The 24240-nt window shown below is 40.5% G+C and overlaps 1 protein-coding gene and 1 pseudogene across 3 annotated transcripts in view; one reads left to right on the top strand and one right to left on the bottom strand.

The window, feature by feature from the left end:
- The window catches only part of UBA2 (ubiquitin like modifier activating enzyme 2), a 31476-nt gene extending 15227 nt beyond the window's left edge, over positions 1–16249 (top strand). For 2 of the 3 annotated variants that reach the window (XM_036833756.1, XM_036833757.1), the window contains 9 exons: positions 1961–2060; positions 2952–3118; positions 4861–4954; positions 5053–5165; positions 7599–7754; positions 9179–9275; positions 12038–12143; positions 13719–13855; positions 15387–16247. In XM_036833756.1, the coding sequence (XP_036689651.1) occupies positions 1961–2060; positions 2952–3118; positions 4861–4954; positions 5053–5165; positions 7599–7754; positions 9179–9275; positions 12038–12143; positions 13719–13855; positions 15387–15568 (1152 nt within the window). In that variant the 3' untranslated portion in view covers positions 15569–16247. Of the gene's footprint in view, positions 1–1960; positions 2061–2951; positions 3119–4860; positions 4955–5052; positions 5166–7598; positions 7755–9178; positions 9276–12037; positions 12144–13718; positions 13856–15386 lie in introns of all 3 variants that reach the window. The other variant, XM_036833755.1, reaches the window with a different exon arrangement.
- Positions 16250–22101: 5852 nt separating this feature from the next.
- On the bottom strand, positions 22102–22444 carry LOC118884602 (annotated as a pseudogene).
- Between the last annotated feature and the right edge of the window lie 1796 nt (positions 22445–24240).

Genomic DNA, 24240 nt, shown 5'->3' with positions numbered 1-24240 from the left:
TATTATTAGACCTAGTATGAGGGTTCAGAAGAGGCTGTCCAGAGGCTGTCAAGACTTCTTCAAAGTCTTGACATTTCAACTCAAAACTTTAAAGAATAAGGGTGGGGATGAGTGTGCAGCATATAGAAAGAAAGTTTCAGGTTGAAGAACTGAAATAATTCCCATTAAAGGGGAGAGTGGAAGGAGGTCTGGAAAGGTAAGCTGAGGTTAGATCTGGCACGATAAGGATGTTATACCAAGACAGTGGGAATCCATTAATGGGTAGTCTGTAAGGTATAGAAAGTATGCAGTGCACTATTGTAGGACCTGGTGTTCCTCTTGTAACCAATATGGGACAGTGCCTTCTGGAGTTGTGCAATGCCAGAGTAATCTGAAGTACAACCATCTGCATTCCCAGTGGAGTGTGGAGGAAAAGTTAGACTCAACAGGACTTTGTATGTATAAAGTGAGGAATGAAGAATAATACTACCTGGTTTCCTGCTGGGCAGCAGGTGAACAGAGGTGCCGTTCTCTGAGATAGGTAGGGTGAGAAACAGATGTGTGCGTGGGGGTTGGGGAAGAGGGGAAGGTGATAGAATTAATTTTGAGATTCCTCTGGGATATTAGAGAGATGACAGATGGTTCTAGGTAAGTAGAGCAGTTTAGACTAGGGATTTGGTTGAGATTCATAGGTTTATAGAAAGAGACAGGAGTGTGAAGATAGGGACTTCCTGGGTGGCGCAGTGGTTAAGAATCCGCCTGCCAATGCAGGGGACACGGGTTCGAGCCCTGGTCCGGAAAGGTCCCACGTGCTGTGGAGCAACTAAGCCCATGCGCCACAACTACTGAGCCTGCGCTCTGGAGCCCGTGAGCCACAACTACTGAGCTCATGTGCCACAACTACAAGCCCGAGCGCCTAGAGCCTGTGCTCCGCAACAAGAGAAGCCACCGCAGTGAGAACCCTGCACACCACAACGAAGAGTAGCTCCCACTCACCGCAACTAGAGAAAGCCCACACACAGCAATGAAGACCCAACACAGCCAAAAATAAATGAATAAATAAGTAAATTTTTAAAAAAACTTACAGTACTCAGAGCTGTGTGGTTTTCACACTGAATTGTACTCTAATTAGTTGTATATTTGGCTGGTTTTCAAAGATTAAGGATGCTTAATAAATATTTATTGAATTGAGTATATTTTGATAGAAATAGTTCTTTTAACTTAGCCACATCTAAATTCATACCTGGTACATACAACAAACCTGTGGAATAAATCAGTCAACAATAGAAAATATAGCTAAGGAAAAGGTAAAACTATTAAAATCATCTGAAATTCTGCCACATAGGAAGTGTGATTCATGTGATGGTCTCTCAGTCTACATGTGGTAATGTTTATGTTTTTATTTTCGAAATAGGAATTGTTTTGTGTGTTTGAGGTTATTTGGGGGTGCGGGAGCACATTTCAGAGGTGTTGCAGATGGTTAAATTCTGTTTTTGAGCCCTTTTTAAATGTGTGTGCTTTATTGGTATGTACCCACAAACTTGGAGATATTGCTAACTGGTACCTTTAGCCTCAATTCTTGTGGAGTTGGTGTGTATTCACTTAGTCCGCTTGAATGGTATGATTGTGCTTCCGACTGATCTGAGGAGCTAATTTAGGGGAGGTGACTTGGGAGGACAGCGTCAGTCAGCACAGTTCAGAGTTCCCTTACTCTGCTTTCATCAGCATCTCTGATTTTAACTGTTTCACATACAGGGGTTTTGTGTAAAATTTCCTTTTACACAAAGGTTTAAGCTCCCCCTGCCCCTTTGAGAATTGTTCATCTACTGGTATGTAACATGTGTTCTTTAAATCAGATTTTATAGTGTAATGTTTAAAATAAATCAGCAGGGAAATTTTGTTTTACTTTATCAGCATAGGGACTGTAGGGTTCATGGAATTTACCTTTCTTCCTTTCCTTCTTTCCTTCTTTCTATCTTAGCTTTTTAAAGATGATATCAGGTATCTGTTGACAATGGACAAACTGTGGCGGAAAAGGAAACCTCCAGTTCCATTGGATTGGGCTGAAGTGCAAAGTCAAGGTAAAGGATACATTTTTGTCTTTGGGATACCTAAATTGGAAATTCTCTAACCTAAAATCTTTAAATAGCCCTGTCATTTCTTGTTATACAGTGGTATACACCCATGGTAAGAAATTCAGACAGTTCAACAAAGTATGAAGAAGGAAAATCACTGGAAATCTCATCACCTAGGGAAATAGTTACTATTAATGTTTTAAGGAATGTCTTGGTGATAACTCCGTGCACGTAGACGCAGGCAGTTGTATATGCACTTTCCGTAAATGGAATCATACTATTTATATACTCTGACTTGCTCTTTTCAGTCAGTATTATTTAACTAGTCCCTTATCAGTTAACATTTAGTTGTTTCATATTTTCCCTGACATAAAGTGTTGTTCCTTTAACTTAGGAACATATGCAAGAAAAACTATTGTAGTAGTGACTACTTCCTTACCCACTCTTCTTCAACACATTGTGTCTCAGCTTGTTTTGCACAGCAGTGTTCAGCATAGTGGAACTTAAAAGGTACCAGGAGACTTAGGATGTCAGTTTGGAGCAGTTTTCTGCAGTTATCTACAGTAACGGATACTTCACTTTATGGCCCAATTCAAGTATTGCTCTAACAGCTTCCACTTATTGAGTGCTAACTATGTTCTGGGCATAATGCTTATTATCTTATCTACATTATATTCTTGAATCCTCCAGTAATCGCCTATGAAGTTCTGAGACAGTGTTGCACCTTTCCTATATTAATATTGGCGATTTTCTTGTACACATAAGTGTATCACAGTGATAATTACTTTAATGGAATTTGTTTCATATTATTTGATTTTCTTATCGTCAGGTATTGAATTGTTAAACAGAGTAGAGGAATGATGTTAATAGTGAAATTTCTAATATTTTTTTCTTTAGGAGAAGAAACCAATGCATCAGATCAACAAAATGAACCCCAGTTAGGTCTGAGAGACCAGCAAGTTCTAGATGTAAAGAGCTATGCACGTCTTTTTTCAAAGAGCATTGAAACTTTGAGAGTTCATTTAGCAGAAAAGGGAGATGGAGCTGAGCTTATATGGGACAAGGTTTGTTTTGAAAATGTGTGGCAATTACTTGTATATCAAATGTATATTTTAGTTCTTGAGCTGTACCAGAACTTAGTAATTTGGGGATATTGTTTATTCTACCAGATTTTGAGGACATGTTGATTTTTGTTTGGATGTTTTCATCTCTAATTACTACATTGAACTATGAATTTTCTATATGTGAATTTAAGCAATATCATAAAACCTCATTTTAGATTCTCATGTGTTCATGGTTTATAAATGTGACTTTACTGGAGTAAAATGTTTATCTGACTTAAGCAAATAGGCTTAAGAGAACTTCTTACGTAATAGAGATTTGTTAATAGAAGTCTAATATCCTTTTGGGGACAACAGCTCATAGGCCTAATTTGGCCTTGAAAGTAATAAAATTGCCCTTTAACTCTTAAAGGTCTGAGAGACTTCTCAATTCAAAAATGAGATGTAATTTTTCTTACAAGTTAAAACAATATTTAATAGTGTTTTGCAGTTAAATGTTACGTTTTGAGATTTGGTGAGTTTACTTATTTTTAATTAGTCAATATTTTCTATGGTTGTAAATGATTTATCTGATAAAGTTTATGTGTTCATATATTGGTAAAGATTTGCTGTGAGTTTTAAAATAAGGAGAAAAGTTTGATCAGTTTAAGAAAACTAAGGTAACTTTATGTGCAAATTTTGAGATGGGTTGAATCAGACATCTGAAATAAAGCTGGTAAATTTAGATTTGGGGGAGTCTTGTCAACATTAGTCTTTAGGGTTTGTGTGCTATAAGGAGTAACTGTTAAAAAAATTTTTTTCATTGTTACTGTTACACTAGTGGTTTGGGAGGTTTTCATCTATACACAGGGGCTACATAACAAAACTTGGAACTGTGAATTGTTAGCCTCTGTGAGTAAACTCTGTAACTAATGGGTGTGATAAGCCAATTGCCTGGGGAAGTACCTGATGGACACTGTGTTGGGTACTCTTAAATAATATTTAATCTTCACCACAACCTTACAAGATGTTTATATAATTTTTCCTATTTAACAGATTAATGAATATTGGGTCAGGGAGGTTTATTTGCCTGTGGTTGCATAGCCAGCCAAATAAGTATGTAAAGAACCCACATCCTATCAATGCTTTTTCTTTTATACTTTGGTGTTTCTGAATTATGGGCTAGGATAGTTTCTTCTCAGTTCAAAGCAGGAAACCTTGCTGAAATCTAATTAGAGAGACTAGGATATAGTCTCAGGAAGAACGGAAATTGTAAAGGGAAAATTATTGTCCTGCCACATCTGAAAAGAAACAATATAGTACTGTGGTGTACGTGAAGGGAGTTTGGAGAAGGAAAACCAAAAGGAGTAGTTGAGCTGTTTCTGAGGCTTCAATGAAATAGCTTTCTCAAAACAGCCTGTGTTCCCTGGGTTCTGTACTTGTCACACAACCTTATTGTTGACTGATGGACCCAGGGAAGGATTGCCACCATCAATAAATGCAATTGGTATTCTGGTCTATACTCTTAGTCTCCAGTGCATTTGTTTAAGCAGGAGTGAATTCCTAGAACCTGCTGGCTCTTGGTAAGACCGCATTCCTGGATCACAGGAGCTGATGATGGGCCCCTGCCCCCTTCTCATCCAGAGAGGCCATCTCTTGTTCTAGTTGACTTTTTATAAATGTGTGAAACTGCTGTTCTGAAAGAAATACTAGCCAAATTAGTAAATTTGTGGGGAGACTTGTTAAATTGTTTAAATTATTGGCAGGATGACCCATCTGCAATGGATTTCGTCACCTCTGCTGCAAACCTCAGGATGCATATTTTCAGTATGAATATGAAGAGCAGATTTGATATCAAATGTAAGTTTTTTTGTACTTCAATTGTATCATCTAAAATTCTAAGGTTTTTTTTTTTTTAACAGCTAAACTTTTTTTTTTTTTTTTTTTTTTTTTTCCAGCAATGGCAGGGAACATTATTCCTGCTATCGCTACTACTAATGCAGTGATTGCTGGGTTGATAGTATTGGAAGGATTGAAGATTTTATCAGGAAAAATAGACCAGTGTAGAACAGTGAGTGTTTCTATTTGCAATTTTTAAATTAAAACAATAAAATTGGTTTAAAGCAATGGAAAATAATTATTCAAGTTACCTTGTGAGTTGCATGTTTAAGTAAGCTTCCTGGAAATTATAACAAAAAGGAAAACACATTTGCTTCTCTTATTTTTGTCACATTTGCAGAAGCTAGTTTGCTTCTAACATTTCTAGTTTTACTGATTTCTTGGAAGAACTCCTTGTGTGGGTCCTTATATTAACTTTTCTCAATTGTTTTTCAATTCTAAGAGTTCTCTGGTTTAAAATTCCATTTGGTTATTTTGTAGTCCCCTGTTCTTCAGTCATTTTTTGTCAGTCTTTTTTATTTTAAACTTATATTTGATCATGTTAATGTCTGAAATCTTTATGGATGAGTTTGCAGTCATCTGCTAGATCTCTCATAGTGTTTTGTTTGCTTATGTGATACATGATTTTTTAAAAAAAACAATTAGTATTTGTTAAAACTATATCTGTGATAATTCTTTAAGGACCTATTTATTGAAGGTGTGTTTCTTCAGAGAGGATTTTGTGTTTATTTTAATTTTATTTATTTAGTTTTTAAAATTGTATTTATTCATTTATTTATGGCTGCGTTGGGTCTTCGTTGCTGTGTGCACGGGCTTTCTCTAGTTGCAGCGAGCGGGGGGTCACTCCTCATTGCAGTGCGCGGGCCTCTCATTGCGGTGGTTTCTCTCTTGTTGCAGAGCACGGGCTTTAGGATCAGGGCTTGAACCCGTGTCCCCTGCATTGGCAGGCAGATTCTTAACCACTGCGCCACCAGGGAAGCCACCCAGTGCCACATTATTAATGCACTCTTAAAATACCTTTTATTGTTTCCATGAAATTTCAGGGTGAGGGAATGTAGACTCATATGGTCAGTCTGCCATCTAGGTTCAGTTTTCTATTTAAATTTTTATTTTGGTTGTCAATGTTTTTAATTTATAAGAACTATATATTTTTTGATTTCTACCTTTTTATAGCAGCCTGAACAAGTGTCTACTTTGTTCTGTAACATCCTTTCCATTTCTTTGCTTTCTTATCTCTATTCTTCTCTTGGGCTAATGATACCCATATGTCCGGGCTTCATTTGTTCGCATTTATAAATGAATGCCAGGATAGGTTAATAATAGTGTTAGCCTGAGTATTAGTAGTGTTAGCAATTGTTTTTATTACTGTTGATTTCTGCCTTCCCAGTGAAGATCAGGATCAAATAAGTCTGTTCTCTCATTGTACCCTGTTTCCAGCCCTGACAGTACAAATGTATATGCCTAGTATTTATTGTGGAGAGAGGCTACAGTAGGGCTGTTCCTAGCACTTAATGCCTGTCAAGGAATTTACTTCTTTAAGCTTCGGGGAATTGATGGGGTTCTTCTTTAGAGTTAATTCATCTTAGCAGATACCATACTACATGGTAATTCCACGATGAGAATTTGTGTATCAGCTTCCAGTGTTCTGACATTCGTAACTTCGGTGCAGTTTTTTTTTTTTTTTTAAATTTCCCTTGGTTCATATTATTTTTTTGTTTGGGTATTAGGGAAATGGTAATAGTGCCAGACATACATTATTTTTCCTTTAATTATGTAAATGTTAATATCATAGTCATCTGAAAATTTGAAAAAAGGGCAGCTCATTTGTTCCATGTATCTGCGAAAGCATTATCATTAATTAGAGAAATTAGTGTATTGGTCTTGTTAGAAGTTGGCTTAAAGTTGATAAGAATAACCACTAAGAAGGAACCCCAAAACTGATTTAATGATGATACCAGAGACAAGTATGGTTAGGCCCTTATTTATGCTAAATTAGTTTGCAGAATAGTCTATAGAGTCTTCAGTACAAGGAGATTTCTTTTCAGTAAGCTCAGCCTTATTTACAAGGTAGCTAATTTAAAAAGAAGGTTGGAAAAATCAGTCTCTTAAGAAGGTTTTGGGACTTCCCTGGTGGCGCATGGGTTAAGAATCTGCCTGCCAATGCAGGGAACGCGGGTTGAAGCCCTGGACCGGAAGATGCCACATGCCACGGAGCAGCTAAGCCCGTGCGCCACAACTACTGAGCCTACGCTCTAGAACTCGCGAGCCACAGCTGCTGAGCCCGTGTTCCACAACTACTGAAGCCCGCATGCCTAGAGCCCATGCTCCGCAACAAGAGAAGCCACCACAATGAGAAGCCTGTGCACCGCAATGAAGAGTAGCCCCCGCTTGCCACAACTAGAGGAAGCCCGCACGCAGCAATGAAGACCCAACACAACCATAAATAAATAAACAAACAAATAAATAAGTACATACTCAAACTTTTTTTTTTAAAAAAAAGTCTTGATTTTCCTTCTGGAAGGGAGTATTTAAGTGAACACTGTATGGTATATAAATTATGACTCAAATTTCTGATTTTTGCTTGTGTTTTTTTTTTTTTCCAAAGATTTTTTTGAATAAACAACCAAACCCAAGAAAGAAGCTCCTTGTGCCTTGTGCACTGGATCCTCCCAACCCCAGTTGTTATGTATGCGCCAGCAAGCCAGAGGTGACTGTGCGGCTGAACGTCCATAAGGTGACTGTTCTCACCTTACAAGATAAGGTAAGTGCAGGGCCTAGTTCTTTTCCACAGGTTGTTCATTTTTCTTTTTATAAGAAAAAACAAGTCCCCTTTTGCCTTTTACAGTGTTAACTGTGATAACAAACTAAAAGCCAGACAATTACCCTAACTACTGAGGTGTGTTGCTCTGATATCCTGGGTTGCTTTACAATCTGGGTCCTGTTGTCTTTCCTGTCTGTGGTTCCAGAATATGTGCTTCACATCCCAGAAGGGAATAGGTGTTTTTGGCTAGAATATGGAGCACAGGTGGTACCTTGGTGGCACAGTATCTTAGTAAGCAAGTTCTTTGTTTCTCAGGCAGTGTGTAAATTCTGTATTTTTTTGGCAGATAGGAGGTATCCTAACGTGACCTAGTGACGGTGCTGATTCTGGTATGTTAAGTTAGTGCCTGAGAAGATGCATCGTTTGCACGCTTGGATTCACCTGTAGAGCTCTGGAGTGAGAAATGGGGGGTTAGGTTATGGTCTGGTTCTAAAGCTTGGTCCTTCAGTTCCTCCTAGTTTTTTTTAAATTAGGAAAGATTTAAAAAATGGCCTGAATGGGTTCCACTTCCCACTTTGGGGATCATTTCAGATAGTTCCTCTGATTATGTCCATCATAGTGTTACATATTTATATACCTCCTGACATGGGGGAGTAGACCTTCGTGGCCCTAATGGCTGCTTGAGAATGAGTGGCCTTTCTCCCAGAAATGGTTACACAGGGCGGGTTGACTTGAGCTTATGTTTTGGATGGGGAAGCAGCAGGACTTGATATACTGGCCAGCAGAGAGGGTGGTTGCCCCATCTTCTTTCTTAGGAAAGAAACGATTATAGTTGGTATCTACTCATTCTTGAGCTAAAGGTAATTCCACTATTGGTAGGGTAGTTGGACCTTTAGAGAGTTCCTCCATTGTTTGGTTTTTTTTGTTTATTTGTTTGTTTTATAGGATCAGGTAGGATTTAACAATATTATCACTCCTGATCCGTCTTGGAATTTAGAGATGGAACTTGGGAAGAGGAAGACTTTATCTGAGAATCAGATTGATGAGATATTTTTCATCTATAAAACATCTGTCAGTACGGGTTTGGAATAGAGACTAAGATAAAATATGTCAAGTGTTTAGATTAGTACCTAATCTGCTGGGAAGGACAAAATACCAAGAGCCAGCCAAGGAGTTCTCAGTCTCCATCTGGAGGAAGTTTTACCTGATCTTTATCAGTGGTCAAACATGGGGATGGAACATGGGCATGAGATAATTGGGTAAATTCCCATTGCTTTCCTGCTTGCCCTAAGGTACCTTAAAGAGCAACTTGGCTCATTTCCAATGGAAGGGGAAAGTTAAGAGCCTTTATGAAAAAAAAAGTCTAGGCTTTTTATGGTCTTTAATTCCATATGTTAATATTTTGAATCTTTTTTTTCTTATAGATAGTGAAAGAAAAATTTGCTATGGTAGCACCAGATGTCCAAATTGAAGATGGAAAAGGAACAATCCTAATATCTTCAGAAGAAGGAGAGACAGAAGGTATTATACATTGCCTGTGTTCACTCCCCCTCATTTGGACGCAGACTGCCTGCGTGAAGGAGTGCACGTTAGTTTATCCATTCACTATATATGGTACTCAGTACCTCAGCTGACAGGGGTGATGTTTGTCCAAGAGTGGGGAAGCCTTGATAGCCTGCTCGTGATATAGAGCAGAGACTATTGCTGAAATCAGTGCCCAGTTTTGGTTTTCTTGGCTTTCCTTTTTGGAAGTTCAAGCAGTTCATCCCTTTTGTTAATGTATTTGTTATATAAGGTGTAATGCATTAGATTCTGTTTAAGCTTTCTAAGTGAGAATTGTGTTGTGGTTATGCCTCCTTCAGACCACACTGGTCAATCTGATTGGACTTAGAAGTTCCCACACCTCATCTGTCCTGATGGGGAGTGTCAGGATTCTTTCTGGCTATAGCTCCTTGTTAAGAAATTTGGGGATATTAGGTCATGAGTAATTGGAGGTTGCGTTTTGGCTGGGTCATAGTCTGTTTTAAGAGTCTAGTTGAATATTTAAGCCCCATTCTAGCCATCTGTCTCTTTTAAAGGCTAGGACCTTCAAAATGGAAACTGGTCAAGAATTTCAGTGGCTTAAATGTGGTCCTTTTCCACAAAATACTTGTGCTACTGAGGGTGAGAGAGCATTTATTCAAATATGTTTGGAGTCCATCTGTGTTGCAGACATAGTCATAGATATTCGTAATTCAAAGATGAATAAGATAATTGTCCCTGGCTTGAAGTACTTACAGCCTAGAAGGAGAGGAGGGATTATCAGCAAGTAGATTTAGTGCCGTCTAAGAAATACTATAGAGAGAAAGTGAACAAAGTTTGAATTGAAGCTTTGTAAAGGGAGGGTCGGGGGGTTGGGGTGTCACAGGAGAAAGAGGACTCATGGGCCAGTTCTTGAAGAAGAGCTGAGAGGAGAGAGTCTGCATTTGGGCAGAATGAACAGCATCTACAAAGGCATAAACTTATGAAGCAATATAAGAGCTTTAGGAATGGCCAGTTATTTTGTTCCACTGGCAGGTGGGGTGCTGTGGGGTTGGCAGTGACTGTGCAGCTGGAGGATTCGCCGTGTCATATGTGTAATGTCTGTTTGTCTTCCTCCTCCCCCAATATCCTGCTCCCACCAGGGTTTAAGCAGGGAAGTAATGCAGTTACCTTGTAGTATAATCTGCAGGGGGGTGAGATAAGGATGTAAGAGAAGAGGCAGGGAGTCAGAAAAAAATGGAGGGAAGTGAGGGATTTTTACTAAGGCAGAAGCAAATGGCAGATTTGAGATTTGCAGAGGCAGAATTTAGAGCACAGGTGAAGAAGAGTAGCATTGTTAGGCTTGGACAGAACTGTTGCCAAGACTCTGGCTTCAGAGGTGATGCTAATTCACCAGGATAGAATGCTCAGTGACTGGTTCCCTTTTTAACATGTTGGGCTGAGGAGTTCTAGTGAGTGTGAAAGGGCTTGGGGATGGAAGTCTGGATAGGAACTATTGTTTTCCAGAGACATTCCAGGGAGACTAAAAAGGTAAAATAAGAAATAAAAACTAAAAACGTAAAAGATTGTTAGATTATGTAAATTTAAACGTAAGTAGAATTTAAAATACAGTTTACTTAGTATGTGCCAGGCACGGTGGCTATAGGTCAACAGGTTATACACAGTCTGTAGACACAGAGCAGATACTCAGTAAAGCTGACTGAGTGTTGTGAGGGGAGAGTGTAAATTGACAGCTAAATGAGGAAGCAGTTTTGTAAATGAAACTTGAGTGCTTTTACAGGTCAGGAGAGAGGAGCATTTGAACGTGCAGGAGAGAAAGGATAGTTAAGGCAGGATGGCCCTAGAATAGGTAGGAGGAGGTGGTGACACCAAAAGTTTAGTTGGAGAGATTGTTCTTCATTGGAGTATTTATAATCCATGTAGCAAAGGCTTATTGAGTGCTAGTAGATGCTAAGCATGGTGTGCTACATGCTGAGGATATTTCAGATGAAGCAGATATGACATGTGGAAGAGAGAACTAGGTTGGAGTGATTAGTTTTTGGAGACCCTGCTGTCCATTGAGAAAAGTTGAAAATTTATGTTGAAAAATTCATTGAAATAAACAGTTTCCTCATACTTGTGAATTGTAAAATTTGCTGAAAGTAGTTTGTTGGCATTTCTGTGGATAACCTCTTTAGAAATAGAGTATGTTTTGAACAATTCTAGAAGTTGTCATTGACTCCTGTAGGATTCCAGATTAATTTGGTTTCAAGGAGAGAAGGTTCTCAGAACTTCTCACAGTTTGGTTCCCTTGAAGTAATTTTGGTAGTTAAGTTTTCAGGGCTGAGTACCTAAGTGAGTAATACTTTAGTGGACTAGTTTACTAGGGCTGCCATATCAAAATACACAGACAAGTGACTTAAATAACACATTTATTTTCTCCTAGTTCTGGAGGCTTGAACTCTTAAGATCAAAGTGTTGGGAGGGTGGGGGGAGTCGACGGGTTTGGTTTCTCCTGAGGCCTCCCTCCTTGGCTTCTAAGGATACCAATTAGATTGGATTAGGGTCCACTCCAACAGCCTCATTTTAACTCGATCACCTCTCTAAAAAGCACTGTCTCCAAGTATAGCCACATTCTGAGGCACTGGTGTTAGAGCTTCAGTGTACGAATTTTGGGGAGATAGAGTTCAGCTTATAGCAGGGGGTTTACCTTTTAAAAATTAAGGTGACTGCTCCACGGACATATATAACTAAAGCATCTAAATTTCTTTCACATTTTCTAGCTAATAATCACAAGAAGTTATCAGAATTTGGAATTAGAAATGGGAGCCGACTTCAAGCAGACGACTTCCTTCAGGACTACACTTTATTGATCAACATCCTTCATAGGTAGGAAGTATTAATATTTTAAGTGTAAGAAGTTATTTGAATATACAAACTTAAGATAAAGTGGAGAGAAAATGTTTTCTTACCTTTAAACCGTACTGTTCATTTGAAGCTGCACCATGTATATGCTCAAGTTGGCCACTAAGTTCCCTGAGGTTTGACCTACAGAAAAATCTGAGAATCCAGAAAGAAAAGGGATAAGCAAGAAATGTTTAAGGGTTAACTAACTCATCAGTGGTGGCTGATCAGAAAGACCTAGAGAGGGTAGAAATCCGGGTGTTTGAATAGTTATAATCAGGGGTGCGTTCATTTTGATAATTGAACTAGAATAAAAAAATTTAATTAGTTTTAAAGATTCATTTGGAAGAAAGAAATAGTTCTCCCATAAAACAAGTATTTCATTGTGATCTGGAACAGTAACAAGAGAGCGTTAAAATTTATCCTATATAGATTCCTGAGTCATGTATTTTTTTCTTTTTATTTGATTTTATATCCTGCCCACTTTATAAAAAAGCATCCAGAGTGCTTGCATTACAGGATATTTGCACATATGTAACACAATTTAAATACAGATGGTCCTCCACTTTGGTGTGTTTATCTGCTGAATGAGGTAACATGCTCGTTGATACCCTTAAACTGCACCCTGACTCATTACTTTAGGTAGCATCTAACAAAATGCAAAGGCTGCCACCTGCATTCACATGTTTTTTGCCAGTGTTGCTATCTATATATCCAAACATTTAGAACTTGTGTAGTTGTTTGGAGAGTATTACATTATATATATACTTAGTTTATAAAAAGCATAAAATGACAGGAAAAACTGAATGTGGGTTATTAGTATAAAATGAGACAATTGAGTGAAAGATAGATATCGCTAGGGAGTGATATCTGGCCTCGATTAGACACCAGTTGGATGTTAGTGGTGTGCTTGTGTTCAGTTGTGAAAGGACATGTACAATAAAATGGAAATATATCACATGGTGTCTAAAAAAGGAGGCATAATTAGGGTTTTTTTTATCATATTTTTTAGCTCTCTGGGAACAGAACCCCCCTTATAACATGTAAGTCTTTTGTTTGACTTTCATGCATTAAACTTTTATACATGTTTTTGGGAACTCATTACAAAAGCAGGGTGCTGCCTGTAAAGATGGGGAGGAAACCGAGAATCCATGTAACTCAACCCCCAAACACTAAATTACTCTGGTCAAGATCGGAGTAGAGTGTATAGAATCTTTTCACCTAGTAGCTGAAGAAATAATGCCTAAGAATTACATCAGGCCTCACAGTTTTCAACTCGTTTTCTGCTTTAGCAATAAAAGTTACTTAACATTTTTTTTAAAAACCCTTTCCCTGAATTGAAAGTGCGATGCTATTGACCATTTGAATTAGAGTTTTGAATTATCATAAAAATCTGTTATATAGTCTTTTTTTAAACTCTTTGAAAATCAGAATCCAAATATTTGGTGTGTACGTAGTATACACTTTTTGAGCTTTGAGAACAGTTTCTGTCTGGTGTGCCTTTGCTTTTGTAAGTAGTATAGCAGTGGTCCAGTGTTATAGTACATGGTTCTCTTACAGTGAAGACCTAGGAAAGGATGTTGAATTTGAAGTTGTTGGTGATGCCCCAGAAAAAGTGGGGCCCAAGCAAGCTGAAGATGCTGCCAAAAGCATAACCAATGGCAGTGACGATGGAGCTCAGCCTTCCACATCCACAGGTGAGTCATGGCCCCGGCCAGCAGGTTGTTAATTTACCCACCAAGCACAACTATTTAGAACAAACTGATTATTTTATGAATGTTGACCGTAAAGTAGAACTCTGCAGGACTACTAGAGGTGTGTGTTGGTTTGGCATTGTTTTAATGAAGCTTTGAATGTATGAACCATGAAGATATTTAAGACTGGGTAAAATTTTTATGGAAAATAGACACTTTATTTTTTTGTTCGTTTGTTTTTACAACTGGAAATGTCAGTTTACTAGTGTATAAAGATGGTTCATTCTTAGTAGTAGTAGTTTTGGATTTTGTATGCCTGTTCGTAGGGGCAGTAAATTAGTGCATGTAACTATTTTGAGTGAACAGATGCTTGGTAAGTATAGCGTTTTAGCATTTCACAGTTTTCTCAGAACCAGTGTGACTTTGGTAAAGTGCACCAGAAGCTCTCTTTCCCTGGGTTTTCAGTGTTGGTGCTTTACTGTGCTCGAATGTAAACGTTTACTACCTGCCCCACCCCACCCCAACTCTCTCTCTCTCACACTCACACACACACACTCACACACACACACACTACCTACCTACCTCTTCATTCTGTAGTGTCAGGAAACTAAAAGTTACTAATTTTTCACTTGTTTGTTTTCATTTCTTTGACCCTGTGTCTTTGGTGTTCTTTTTGGAATATGGTGGTTCCTTGGTTCTCATGTTCTCTGAGAGTTGTAAAGATGGACTTTGAGGTAGTCTAGAGTGTGTGGGCCATGGGTTCATGACCTTTTCCCCCCTCTGAAAATAGAAAGGTTCATCATCCTCCTTTAAGGAAAGGACTGGTAGTTTTTCAAAACTCATAATTCAAAATGTGCATTTATTGATGCACTGCTGTGGGTAGGTTTTGGAGGCTCTAGCAATGAGTAAGGTAGGTGTTCTGCCTTTGATTTAGTGGAGTGGTGGGGGATGGGTGACACAAAACCAACCGCAGTGTAAGGTTAAGAGCATACACTGTAGAGCTCCACTCTGCGGGTTTGAATCCTGACCTCATCCTCTGCTACCGTGTGACCGTGGGCAAGTCTCTGTGCCTCAGTTTCCTTTTCTGGAAAATGGATAATAATGTTATCTTCTTTATACGGTGGTTGTGATGATTAAATGAGTTGTATATGTAAAGTGCTCAGAACAGTTCCTGGCACGTTGTAAGTGCTATGTATATGTTGTTGTTGTTTGTTACTACCACTGCTGCGAATATTAGGATATTCACCCTACTCTTTTCTGTTGGAGAAGTCGAAACAAGGAACTGTAACAATTCCTTTGAATTATATAATGCTTGTTAAAATTTTTGTTTTGATTAGGAAAGAAAGAGGTGCTTGTAACAGAAAACATTAAAACACTATGGAAATATGTAATATATAAAGCCAAGGTCCTAAGGGTAGCCATTCTAAAGTTTGGTGTATATTTGAAGAGTTAGTTTTTCACATACGTAAAATTTTAGTGAACTGCTAGTAACCCCCCACTTTTAACCATTTTTTCCCTTTTTTTCTGAAATAAGCACAAGAGCAAGATGATGTACTCATAGTTGATTCGGATGAAGAAGGTCCCTCAAATAATGCTGACATCAGTGAAGAAGAAAGAAGTCGCAAGAGGAAATTAGATGAGAAAGAGAATGTCAGTGCGAAAAAGTCACGCATAGAGCAGACAGAGGAGCTTGATGATGTTATAGCATTAGATTGAACGGAAATGCCTCTGAACAGAACCCTCTTACTGCAGTAGGCCTTCTGGGCAGAACCAGGTTATTTGTTATGTCCTTTGTTCCAAAGGGAAAAAATTGGCACCAGTGACTTGAAGATGACTCTGCTCCCTTTGAAAGCATTCATTTTGCTAGAACTATTAGAAACATTGCAGTATGCTGTATTGAAAGTAGGAATATAGTTTTAAAACCCTTTGAACAAAGTGTGTGCATAACCAGTCATGAGACGGAACAACACAATGCATGTTGCCTTTTTAATGTAAATACCCTTAGGTATCATTTAACAGTTTTACAATATTGTGGTTTAGTAAAGTTGATACCTGGTTATAAATATTATGCCTTTATTTTTGGTTAGAAGAAGAATTATTTTTAGCCTAGATCTAACCATTTTCATACTCTTAATTGACTGAAACAGATTCAAAGAAGTATCAAGTGCTATGCATTGAAACTTGTTTTTAAATGTTAACTGGCACTATGTATATTAATGTAAAACAGTTGTTAATTTACTCAAGTTTTCAGCTTGTACTGCCTGGTATGTCTGTGTAAGAAGCCAATTTTGTGTATTGTTCCAGTTTCAGGTTATTTATATTTGATGTTTTGTAAAACTCAAATACGACTATACTGTACTTATGGACCAAATAAATGGCATCTGCATACTTGTTATACATGCCTGCACAGTTCACGTTTCTGCTGGGTTTATATGTTGTATTTGCTGCAGGCATGCTATATTCTTTGCTTTTAGAAAATTAACTCAGAAACGGACGTGGAGGTTACAAGACCTCTGCTGTTTACCATAGGTGAGTACGTTCTGAAAGAAAGCTTTTAATGGCATTTGGATTGTAAACAGTTGGCCTTCTGTTGAGAACATTTAAGTGATCTTTGCTCGGCCCCAGTCACTTGGAGCCCTCAATTTGAGACTCCACGGGGAAAGCCTTTCCTCTACTCTGGGTTGTCCCCAGGTCATCCAAATCCCTTCTTGCATTGTACCATTTGGGGCCCAACTCTGGCCAGCAGATGTGGCCACACCAGTGCTGAAGGGGCAGTGCTCACATCTGTCTCGGACCTCCGAAGGCCTTGGCCTTTAGGCCGCTGTCACACAGATGTGCCTGGAGTTTTTGGGTAACAGAAACCCATGAAGCTTTTTGCCCAATTCTGTACCTCTGCCTTTGGTGTTTTTGGTCACAGTCAGCCAAATTTCAAGTTGATAATTCACTGTATTGTCCAACTTTGTGTAATTCTTACTCTGCCATCCAGCTTACTCCTTGTCTGTGTCATTTGTAAGTTCATCATGTAATCAAAACCTTCAGAAAAATCGTAGCGAACAAGACTCAGCCCGCAGGAGCATGCTGCTTGACGCCTCCAGGATGAACCGACTTCCATTCTTCAGATACGACAACTGCAAGCAGGCTAGATTCCCACCCACAACTCTATGACCCTGTGAGGTTCACTTGGCCTCTAGATTTTTTTGGAGGTTTCATTTTCCTCCAGAAAAATAAATTTCAAAATCACAGAGCTGTGTAACAGATAAAAATGAGATATTCTGGAATACCACCTCTCAGAAGCAAGTTTTGGCTAACTGGTTGGTCCCTGATGATCATCTCCCATTTTGAAATTTTGCATTCCGAAGAGGTCTCCAGAAAATTTGTACTTTCTGGAGAAAAACTGAAAGTCTCTCCATTCCTTAAAACCTCACCCTTCACCCTGCCTTTTTAGACACAATTGTCAACAATGTATTTCTGGCATTACGTGTATGTTCTTTCGTTTTTTCTTTCCCATTTGAATGTATGTGGCATTAAATGCCCATTTGATCTGTAGAGGTGTGTTTCTGTCTTGGCAGAGCAGTGGTGTTCATCTTTGCAACAACTCTGTGACTACTTTTCCAGCGGTTTCTGTCCGTTTTCTACTTGTTTTTATAAAATCTGGGTTTACCAGCAAAGCAGTCCTGACTACAGTGTCTTGTTCAACTAGACTGAGATTCAAGCTGCTCCCATGTCCCTGGAGAGTGGAGATACTTTAGATCTGGCCTTGTATTCATGGTTTTCCCACATGGGACTTCTTAGTGGGCGGGCTGGAAGCAAGGCTCGACAAGGGTGTATCCCTGGCAGCTCCAGCCTGAAATACAGTCTGACAAACCACCTTCCAGCCTCATTGGGAGCAGTCTGGCGACTCAAGTTTACCTAGAGAGTCCATTGTCCCAAAGATCATTCCACATACTTGGCATGTACCATGAAAGGATTCAGTGTTTTAATATAGAGCCTGAACCATTAACGAAATAACTGATCAGGCAGAGATCATCAGTGGATATCAAAACCTTTAGTAAAAGGCTCCTGAGGAACAGAACCTTTGCAGAGTGCTCAAATGTTGCTGTATAAAAAACTCGCGAAAAGGAAAAGCTCAGTCTTGACGATGGACTGATCTGTCATCAGTGTAATCAAGTGATCAAACCTAGCATCAGTAATGGGACAACCTGGTATGTGCTTACTGATGAGATGTTGATTCAAAGAACACAATGACACCTAGGCACCCCCCCCCAAAAAGTAACTTGAATATAGTGTCTAGACTTCCAACTGACAGGAAGTAGAAGGGGTACAGGAACAAATTAAACATTAAGAGGAAATAATTGGACAAGTATAGAATGTGTGATATTCTAGAACTCAAGTGCAAAATAAATGACTAAAGTCTTGTGACAATTGGAAATTTGAAAGTGGAATAAATTAGGTGATAATGGAATTACTTTCTTAGCTATGGTAATGTTCTTATATAGGCCATTGTCCTTATTCTTGTGACATTAGAGATGAAGCTCAAAATACCTACAACTTTTAAATGGCTTAGCAAATAATACCGGAAGAAAAAACAAAATTAACATTGAATATAGATGGAGCCTATATACATTGTTCACTGTGCCATCTAACTTTTCTCTGAAAACTTTCATAGTAAAGGTGGAGATATATATTCTGTATTTTTCTTTAGTGCCTATGTCTCTTTTTCAAGTTTTGTATTGAGTATATCCTATGATTGAAATCAGAAAGGTAATAAAGATTATTAAAAATATCAGTTGGAATGAGAAAGTGTTACAGCGATTCCTGGGTTGGCATTGATGAAATCAGCTTTGCTCGTCCGGATTGCTAGGCTGAGACTTAGGAGGAAGTCTCTTTCATTGGAGCCTCCAGAGAACTAAGAAGGGGACCAAATTGTTCCCAGGAGATTAAAGGTCCACTTAAAAGCGGCCAGAAAACGTTGGTTCATAGTCCATGTTCCTGTTCCTGAAAATTGCCCATTGATGGCACATATGTCTGAAGGGGACTTGCCCTATGGCCAAGGACCATGGGCAAATTTAAGCCTCTTGTAGTACAGAAAGCAAAAACTATTACCCAAAGAAATTAGGGAAGAAAAAATGTTGGCACATGTTTCTAGTCATTGTGGCTTGTAGGTATGGTAAAGATCTCTCATTTCCTTGCATCTTAAAGTAGTGTTCCTGAGGACCAGGATCCATTTGATTGTTTTGCAAGATATATTTAGCGAAGTATTTTTATAGACACTTTCATACTGGGAATACGTTATTTGCATTCTGCACACAGAGGGAACTTTTTTTGAACTGCTCTCACTAAATAAAAAACTTGTGTTGAACTATAGGGCTCTGATGGTGCTTTGTGCTTGCATATATATATATCTTATATATTCATTTTATTTTATTTTTTTATTTTTTTTGGCCAAGCAGCATGAGGGATCTTTGTTTCTCGAACAGGGATGGAACCCGGCCCCGGCAGTGAAAGCACAGATTCCTAACCACTGGACCACCAGGGAATTCCCTATAACAGTTTTAAGAACTTTATTTTATTTTTTAATAAATTTATTTATTTATTTATTTATTATTTTTGGCTGCGTTGGGTCTTTGTTGCTGCGCGCGGGCTTTCTCTAGTTGTGGCGAGTGGGGGCTACTCTTTGTTGCGGTGCGCAGGCTTCTCATTGCGGTGGCTTCTCTTGTTGCGGAGCACGGGCTCTAGGCGCGTGGGCTTCAGTAGTTGTGGCGTGTGGGCTCAGTAGTTGTGGCTCGAAGGCTCTAGAGCACAGGCTCAGTAGTTGGGGAGCACGGGCTTAGTTGCTCCGTGGCATGTGGGATCTTCCCGGACCAGGGATCGAACCCGTGTTCTGTGCATTGGCAGGTGGATTCTTAACCACTGCACCACCAGGGAAGTCCCCAAGAATTTTAAATCTTGCAGCAAATGATGACTTACTACATAGGGAAAGGCTGAGCAAAAATTTTACTAGAATGTATAGTGCTCCAAGAAGGTCCTCAGGATTTACTTTATAAATCTGAAATTTACTTTCTCAAAAGATCAATCTTAGAATGTAGGCATTGTACACACCATCATTCACTCATTCTATAAACATATTGCATCCCTACTCTGCACTATGCTGTTCTTGGAAAACCTTGCCAAATTTGCCAGCCTGGTAGAAATCTTTGAAAGCAGTAAGAAACTAAGGGCTGGTGTGCACAAAAACCTAACCTCTCATCTTAAGGCAGCAACAGGTAGCAATGAGAATCTGAGGACCTGCAGCCTGTGTGTTGCCAAGCTTCCCAGTTGGTCCCAGTGGCAGCTTCCAGCAGCACTAAAAATCATGAACACCAACCTCATGCTCAAAAATGTGATTCCAAAGGCTGTAGGAATCTGAGTATCCCCAAATAGCTCCTCCCCATGGAGATGTAGACTGGCTGGGGTCTTTGCCATGTAAAGTTTGTGCATAAATTCCCATTCCTTAGTGCAGGATAAGGTTTCAGGGCAGGAAAGTGAAGGTCCTTCCAAGATGGCCACTTGCTCCCTGATGGAGGAAGCAAGCTGTAATTGTCAGATCCTAACCCTAATTCTTAGATTGGGGAACCAACCATCCATGGCTTTAGTGGTCAACGCTCCGAAACTTCTGTGCCCCCAGAGAGGCCTAAGGGATGAAACAGGACCAGGGGAAGTTGGTGGACTCAATCTGGTAGAAAGAGCTGGGCCTCAGAAAAGGGGATGAAAAAAATCCCTTTGGGCACAACTCCCAGTGGATTAGGCAGAACATGCACCTTGGGTCTGGTGCTGTGTGTTAATGGGAGGACTGGTCCCTAGGTGCTGAGCTGGGAGAGGTATGAGCGTGCTTTAGGTGAAAGATTACTTCTGCTCTCCCCAGGAAAAATTATTTTGTAAAGGTAAAAACTGCTGCAAGCTGAGGGGAGGGAAAGAAATGCGGATCCCAGCGATTCTTCCATATGCTGTATGACTGCATGCCATCCCCCTTCCCTCATAACCCAAGTTACTCAGTCCATATTTGATTGACATCTTGAGTGTGTCCCAAGACTGTGAGAAAACCACTGAATTTTGTCCATAATTGGGGTCCAGAAAATATGGACACTACAGACAGATAAGGGGGTCTCATTACAAGGTGAGACAACGGGCTCTCTTAAAAAAAAAAAAAAATCACCATTAGTGTAGACAGAGTCTGGGTAGGATCAGCATCTGGGGCCTTAGAAGGAAAAGATGGTGGTTCAGGGTTTGGTGTGAGACTAGATTGAACATGTCCTGTTCTAGTCTCCTGAGTGTTCTCCGTTTGTCTAGACAAAGAAGATTCTGGTTGAGAGAATGATAGAACTAGAGGCCCAGCAGTTCTGTTGTGAAACTTCTTTCTCCAACAGTGGGACCCAGGCAGTGGCCATTGGAGCCAGCTCATACTAGCTTTCGAGAGCTGATTATACCCATTTCTTCCCAACTCTGTTCAGTGACACCATGTTGGTAGTTTAGAATTGACCATTTGTACAAATCAGGGCTCCTGATTTGTACAAATCTCCCCCAGAGCGCTGGTTGTTCAGCTTTTATGCACACCCCTGGACTCAGGAAGAAAAAGGCCAGAGAGCACCCCATCGTGCTTCTCAGGCAGAAAGAGCCAGCGAACTGAGATCAAAACCCACCCTTTATTGAGGATACAGAAGGAGATGGGGTCTGGGACACATTCAGGTAATGTATAGGTAAGAGCATGTGATTTTGAATCCTACTTTGTATCCACTTAATGGCATGATGGTAGGCTTCCCCACATCATTAAATATTTTAAAGGTATTTATAAATAATTGCTTAATGAATTTCCCACTTTGTGGAAGTACTTTATTCTAATGTTGAACAGCAAATATTTTTTTATTTTATTTATTTATTTATTTATTTATTTATTTTTTGCTGCTTTGGGTCTTTGCTGCACGGGCTTTCTCTAGTGTGGCGAGCAGGGGCTACTGTTTGTTGTGGTGCGTGGGCTTCTCATTGTCGTGGCTTCTCTTGTTGCAGTGCACGGGCTCTAGGTGCGCGGGCTTCAGTAGTTGTGGCTCGCGGGCTCTAGAGCGCAGGCTCAGTAGTTGTGGTGCACAGGCTTAGTTGCTCCGCGGCATGTGGGATCTTCCCGGACCAGGGCTCGAACCCGTGTCCCCTGCATTGGCAGGCGGATTCTTAACCACTGCACCACCAGGGAAGTCCCGAACAGCGAATATTTTGTTTGTTTATTTAAACGAGTTCCAGCCAATTTTATTAAAGAATAATTTTGCATGCTTTTCACCAGTCTGTTTTGGCATGCTTCTAACTATATCAGAATCACCTAGATCAGTGATAGCCAGTGTGTGAACTCTCTACTATTTTCTATCCGTTTTGCCCAATTCAATAATATTGCCACTGTAGTGATGGACACCAGTTTTCCATTTCAGTGGAGGATGACTGGTTTTGCTCTGCCTTGTCTGATCATTTTCAGAGTTGGCTTGTACCTCAGCCGTACTTTCCACTTTTCATAGTGATTAGGAGCCTAGAGTTGATGGACTCTGGCAACTTTTTCATCTTTGCTGCCACCATCTTCCTGTCTTAGGTGTGGGACGACCCCCAGCCAAGAACAGCTGCCAAGATTGCCAGAGAGAGAGAAAGCAAACATATTTTAGGTTATTTCTCTTCCTGTTTGTGGGTGGTTGTTATCCTATCTATCTATCTATCTATCTATCTATCTATCTATCTATCTATCTATCTATCTATCTATCTACTATTAGAGTAAGTAATGTCCTTTAGCTGACCCTGGACTCCAGTATATTATTTAAATCTTGAAAGCTCAAGTGGTCAGGAAAGGATGGAACAGTTATTTAAGAAGTACCTTTGAGGGCAGAGAGCTCCCTCTGAGCTCCTTTTCAGAAGGCTGGAGATCCTAGGTAGGACTGATTAGATTACATACGTAATGTGATAAACACTTTTGTGGGTACACTGTTGTCTGCATTGGGATTACTTGCCTAGAATAGATACTTGGAACATTACTGCTTTCCAGAGTGTTTTTGTTTGTTTGTGAGGATGTTAATAACACCAAACTGCTCTTCCTGACAGGATGTACCAACTTACACTCATTACCAGTAAAATATACACAAATATACACCACAGTCTTGCCAATATTTCCATTTACAAATGGTAGATAATGTGATCAGTGAAATGTAATACCTTACTGTTGATTTAATTTATTTTCCTTTCTCAGAGTGGAAGATCATTTTTCACCAGATGGCTCCTCTGGATATTTGCTCCCTCCAAACCACTTGCCCCTACCTGTGCCTCCCCACCCCCAGCCTGGGTTGTAGGGGTTGGAATTCTTCCAGCTCTGAGAGGTGGAAGGAGGGAGGAGTAAGTTGGGTCGGACACTGCTCCCCTGACAGCTGAGAATGTGCCACAGTGAGCTCCTCAGCAATGTTGAGGCCAGAGCCCTGCTCAGTCTGCACCGGGACCATTCCCCATCCAGGCTTCCTGTTCCCTGAGACACTGTGGGTGCCTTCCTGGAATCCTCTGAGGAGGGAGGTGCCTGGAAATAAGAGAACTCTTCCACTCAAGGTTGTTTTCCTGGATCCACAGGTCCTGACAGATAATGGTTTGCTTTTCTTTCCTACAAGCTGTTTGAAATGTATGACAAGGGCTTTGTAGCTTGTATTTTGGAGGACAAAGCCCTAGTCACCTCTCGTTCCCCTCCCCCACCATGTGGCCCCAAGGCCCTATCCCGTCCCAGGACTGGCGCCTCACCCAAGCCCCTGTGGGCAGGTGCTGGAAAAAGGAGGAGTCCTCACATCTCTTGGTGACTGCCTGTGGGTCACAGCTGAGGCTTCCCCGCCCACTGGCTTAGCCCGAGGCCTGTTTCCGGCCTCGCCTGGCCTTGGGCGCTTGTGAACGGCGACCAGCCTTGGGGACCAGTCTCCATCCAGCCCCAGCTCCTAGTACAAGGCGCCTTCCCCACCAGGCAGGTGGGGGCACCCGAAACCAGTGCGCAGCCACATGGCCCTGGGACACGCTAGGATCTCGGGGTCACGCTAGATGCTGGGGTCGCATCTGGTGGAGACGCGCAGTGGTCTCCGGTGTCCTGGGGCGTATGGGTGCAGCGCTTCTGCCCAAGGCCGAACTTGTTCGGCCCAGCGCCTGAAACCGTGGCGGCGTTGGGAAGTAAGATGGGGGAGGATGTGGGAAACGTTTGTCAACTGCTCATATTTCGCTGGCCGGGACTGGGGGAGCCGCCTCCAGCTCAGCCCGCGGGGATACGGGATCTTTCCAGAGGCCCGACGGTCGGGGCGCACAACGGAGCCCGGGCCGCCCCCACCCCCGCCCCGCGGCGCCACAGCTGGCCGCTCCGCCAC

The sequence above is a fragment of the Balaenoptera musculus genome, chromosome 19 (genome assembly GCF_009873245.2).
Source record: "Balaenoptera musculus isolate JJ_BM4_2016_0621 chromosome 19, mBalMus1.pri.v3, whole genome shotgun sequence".
In the NCBI taxonomy this organism is placed as follows: domain Eukaryota; kingdom Metazoa; phylum Chordata; class Mammalia; order Artiodactyla; family Balaenopteridae; genus Balaenoptera; species Balaenoptera musculus.
Note: the sequence above shows the minus strand (reverse complement) of the source record. Positions and strands in the feature narration are given on the sequence as shown.